The sequence below is a fragment of the Uranotaenia lowii genome, chromosome 3 (genome assembly GCF_029784155.1).
Source record: "Uranotaenia lowii strain MFRU-FL chromosome 3, ASM2978415v1, whole genome shotgun sequence".
NCBI classification, from domain to species: Eukaryota; Metazoa; Arthropoda; class Insecta; order Diptera; family Culicidae; genus Uranotaenia; species Uranotaenia lowii.
In genome coordinates, this window is record NC_073693.1 from 304,827,571 (window position 1) to 304,832,684 (window position 5,114).

Sequence of the window (5,114 nt, forward strand, 5' to 3'; positions counted from 1 at the left end):
CTATCGAGAATTGGAAACTACCACAGGTGATATTACTTACTCACTGTTAATGAGGCATCAAAATATTCGAACATTCAAATTGAAATACATGCGATTTCGTCAAATAATTTCAAGTTCAAGGGGAGAGCTGAATTACTTGATTTCCTTTTCTATTTTAGAGAAAGTTACCTTTTTAAAACCCAATATTTTTCTAGGTGTTATGGACTTGGACTACATGTTCGAAATGATTGTATACCATTTACCCGAAAACTATTGCCCAGAATGACTTTTCCCCAGAATGACAAATACCCGAAATCAAACCCCAGAATGAACCATTTCCCAGAAAAAATTTCCCCAGAATGCACCATTTACCAGAAATTTTTTTCCTAGAATGGAACATTTCCCAGATTTTTTTTCCCCAGAATAGAACATTTCCCAAATCGACACAAATCCCAGATTATTTCCTCTAGCATTTATTTTTTTATTTTTGTGCTGTTAAATCTAATGAATTTTTGTAAATTTCACATGATTCGAAATTAAATTTTTCAAAATGATTTTTCAAATGAAACCAATTGTTTGAAAGTTTCCAACTAAAATTATTTCAGGACCGATATTATGTTTTGTGGTTTGGGTACTTGATTTAATTCAATGTCAACCATGGTCCTTTGAAAACCGTTTTAGTATACGACTCCTCACGCTGTGCGTTCGAACTTTAAAGAAATATTGTCCTTCACGCTGTCGCGTGGCGGACGGGGCTAAGGGATCACCCCTAGCTTTCACGCAGACCTAGGAAGCCTCGGCAGACCTAAACCAATGTAATGGGGCCGCCGCTTCCGACGGCGGGTCGGACGGAAAAACGCTACAATTAAGAGAATCTTGAAATCGTAGAAAAAAATCGTGGCTCAAATTTGGCATGAAATCTTTTAATAGGCCTACGACCAATCTTAGCCTGCAGCGCAACATTTTCAAAAGTCGCGTCATTTGGGGTACTTTAGTGCGTACTTTAATTTGTCCAAGCGACAACTGACACTTTACTACAACTATACTCAAGTGTAAAAAACATATGCACAGAATCGAAAATGCTATAATTCATCCGAATATATTACTTTGAAATTATGCAACAAAGGTTACAAGGAAGTGAAAGTTTCATAGCGAGCGCGTACTTTATTTTGTCCAGAACTTTAAACTTTAAGCAATTCTTTGATTCGAACTTACGAAATTAAGTTATCCAATGTCTGATGATTCGAGTGAGAAAATTGAGTTAAAGAAATACGCTTTACGTTGAGCACACTGACTTCTACTACGTTATATACCTATATAAAGATAAAAAATCACTTAAAAGGAGCAATTTCAAAGTCTTCCTGCTGTGGCGCCTGGCAGCCACAATCGTTGGCCTTTCTGACTTCATTCAACATCGCGTCCATTATGCCCGTCGGCAGCTCCAGATGGTCCACGCCACAGGCTTCGAAATTTTCCATAACACAGGTGCGAAATTCCTTCAACCTCCGACAAGAAAGATCTAGCGGCGAAGATTTCATCAACGGCACACCACAGCTCAGCAATATCTCCGGAAAACGGTCCCCGCACATTTCGTAATCTTCCGGGATAAGTTCTAAAATATTGGGTAGCATCGAGTTAGCTTAGCTTGGAAAGTAAGACAAATATCCGGACTGACCCCTTATGATGGAACCGTCATTCCGGCAAATCGTATCAATAGCGCTTGCGATCATTTTCCGGAAAAGAAGTCTGACTTCTCTAAGTTTGGTATCACCGGTACAAATAGCCAACGTATCCAACGGGTCGCTAAAACAAGAAGTTATCATCGTTCGGACTCTTCTGCAATACCTAGAGCCAGAAAAGGAAAAAGAAAGTTGAATTTTAAAAGTATCGATCTTTTTCACCTCGAAGTTGTACTTGTTGATAATTTGTTTCTTTGAAGCTCCATCCAGTGCCTTCCAGTCCATGCTTTCGTCCGCCTTGTCGATGTAACGCATTACGCATCGCTCAATTTGAGTCGTATTTTCGAAGGAACGCTTCATTTTGAGGATGGCTTGGTTTGACTTGGTGTTTTCGTAGCACCACTTTTCGAAGCCCTGCTCCACATCCGAGGACGAGGGTGGTGTTGCAGCAAAACTAACAGCTGGAATTCGTTTAAACAAACATCAGAAGATGGCGTGAATAGAGATCTAAAGTAAATTAAAATTTCTGTGTACCACTTCTAAGTTTCTCTCAATGCCTTTCCAATCTCTAAAAAGTATTGTGAGCCTACTTGATTGAAAAATTCAACTGAATCAAAGGAACTACAGTGGTTGAATTAAAGGGAATCTCTCGATTGCTTTGGTTCATTTTCCAATCTACCTCAAGTTTCCAATAAAACGATCCTCGACCCCTAGCTCATAAAACAAAGTTCTCATATTTTGAAGCACTCAACCATGCTGTGTCAAAATATTTAAAATATTAAAAAAAAGAAGCTCTTACCTGCAAAAATTGCAATCACCATAAACGAAACAGGAAACCTCATCATGATCGGTTGTTTCAGGGGAAAACTTGGCTTCGGACTAAAGCTGATAACGAGAGCTGAACTTGAATTTGACGCCATTTGGAATCGTTATCGCCAATCGTAACGCAGAATCACACTGTTGATCACAATTTGCTAGCACGAATAACTTAATTTGTGGAATGTTTGCATCACTAACAACGAAAGTTCACAAAATTGAATGTCGGACGGTGTTTTTCTTTAAGGACAATCTCTGAGGGGTTTTCCTTCGGTTGTTTTATTCCGGAAAGATTAAAAAACAACAACATTGAACGTCATAAACGGGTGTCTATTAAACGCAATGTTGATTGAAACTTGTAATAAGTGAATAAAAAATGCGATTGCTGTGCCTCCCATACATAATTGACCGTTGCTGAGCAAAGATTCAACAGATTAGTTTGAGCTCTCTCCCACATGCCTTAGACTTAAATTTTCAAAACCAACCTTCAAATGTTTCTTCTTCAAACGTTCTAACTTTAACTATCCATCTATCATTTCCTACTTATCTTTGGTTCTCATTTTACTAGAGTTCATCTCGCCGAAATGTCATTAAATATAATAAAAAAGTTATAACGGTAAATCTGACAACATGTCTTTTGTATTTGAGATTATATAAAATTTTCGATAATAACTCGATTGTTCGATTTTATGCAACGTAGATTGTATGCAAGGCTGATTGACCGAGGCTATAAACAAAACTAACTTAATTCAACTGTTTACAGTAGCAACTTGAATTTTCAATATCCCCGATTAATTTTATAATGATCTTGATTTGACATAAGATAAACAGTAGGTATAGAAATACCTGACTATTTTGATACTACATTCCCTCCCTTTTTCTATCTTCAATTTGATTTCACCGTAATTCAACGCCATGCGCATGCGCCACTAGACTTGGTGTGGTTTGCTACACCACTAAAGTTGAGCCCGATTTACCGGGCCTCCGCAAAAGTTCACACATCTCGAGAACCACAAGCCGGCCACCTCCAGCCAGGATTTATTATCGACTGCATGGCCATATCACTTGGGCCATACTTTGGGCAACTAATCCAAGAACTCCTAGTTTGCCGGGTCTTGGCTCGAAAACCTGTTCTGTGTCTGAAGCACTTTCGTAGCTTTACTGTATTTTGCCTACAAACTACACACAGAAAATAAAATAAAGGTAAAATTTACCGACATAGCATGGTGAACACTCGTGGAAGTCAAAAGATAACTACCTTTTCGAGGTGAAATTCACCTCACAGTGAAGAGGTAAAGTTTACCTGCATCGAGCTGGAAAATAAGGTACAATTGACCGAGAAGAAAGGTGAATCCAAACAAAGGTAAATCAACCTTGCATGTAACGAGATGAAGTTCACCTGAATTGAGCTGCTTATGCTTATGCTTATGATACATTCATAGTCAGATGTTGACAACATCCCGGTGAGTAGTAAAAGTACATTTACTACCCATCTTAAATCGGCCGGGGCTACTGTGCAGTATTGGACGCAGAGACAACTGGAACCAAGGGAGATACCCAAGCAACCAAAAGTCACATATTTACTTGAATGAAGACATTGAAAGTTATATATTGGCTGACAAAGAGAATCAACTGCCCAATTCCCTTCAGTGAACTTTATGTACTCATAAATGAACTTGAAAGTTGTAAAAGTGATTAATATGTACGTTGTATGTGACTTGTTTTGCCCAATTCCCATTAGTGAACTATATGTACTCATTCACGAACTTGAAAGTTGCAAAAGGGATCTATACGTACGTTATACGAGACTTAAGTCACATAAAGGGCACAAAAGTGCGCAATACGGGATTTAGTAAGTCACATAAAGGGCACAAATGTGCTCAAACCGGGATTTGATAAGTAACAAAAAGTGCATTGATGTGCTTTCAAAATCAATTCACCACTTCGAGTTTTAGTTTCATTTAGAACAACATCTAGGCGTGGTCTACAGGTAGCATGTTCGATTCTCACCACGAAGATTGGGGTTCGATCCCCAAGCCAGGCAAGTTTGTTTTCAATAAGTAATTTAGTAATTTAGTGACCATTCTGATGCGATATATGTAGGAAATGTAGGAAAGAAGCAATTGAGCAAATTGTCGAGTTTGGAATCCAGCGCGTGGCATCATGGCGGCACCGGTACAGAACACAGTAAATAGTCAAGAGAAGGTTATATGAACCGAAGCCAACGGTTCAGTTGAGATAGAAAAAGATTTTTTTGCTCATTTTGCGATTTTTTTGAAGCTGAATTAAGAGGCCACTGAAAGCTGAATAGAAGATCATTAAGACTTGTTTTGGGACTTGAAAATATCAATAAGAACTTAAGTTTTGAGCTGCATAGAACGTACTTCATATCAATGATGGGGCTGAGTAAGCGTTTTTGTACCTGTTTTATGGGACTTTTGGTTGCTTGGGTAAAAACGTGAACAACAGTACCATACGTATCCATGGTTATAAAATGTTTTAGATATTCGATATTTGATGGTGGCTCTTGAGAGTTCGTCCTTCTGTGGATAAAAATGAGGTTTTTCTGAACAGAAATCCAAAACACTGCTGTGTAAATTCAATCAATTGATAAATTTTAAATTTATCATATCTGTTTTA

General features: G+C 38.2%; 1 protein-coding gene across 1 annotated transcript; it reads right to left on the bottom strand.

The window, feature by feature from the left end:
- Positions 1–1,106: 1,106 nt before the first annotated feature.
- On the bottom strand, positions 1,107–2,675 carry LOC129756267 (uncharacterized). The gene is made up of 4 exons (XM_055753086.1): positions 2,458–2,675; positions 1,894–2,119; positions 1,655–1,824; positions 1,107–1,591 (listed from the first exon to the last, which is right to left on the bottom strand). The coding sequence occupies exons 1-4, from the start codon at positions 2,576–2,578 to the stop codon at positions 1,311–1,313; spliced, it is 798 nt and encodes a 265-aa protein (XP_055609061.1). The 5' UTR covers positions 2,579–2,675; the 3' UTR covers positions 1,107–1,310.
- Between the last annotated feature and the right edge of the window lie 2,439 nt (positions 2,676–5,114).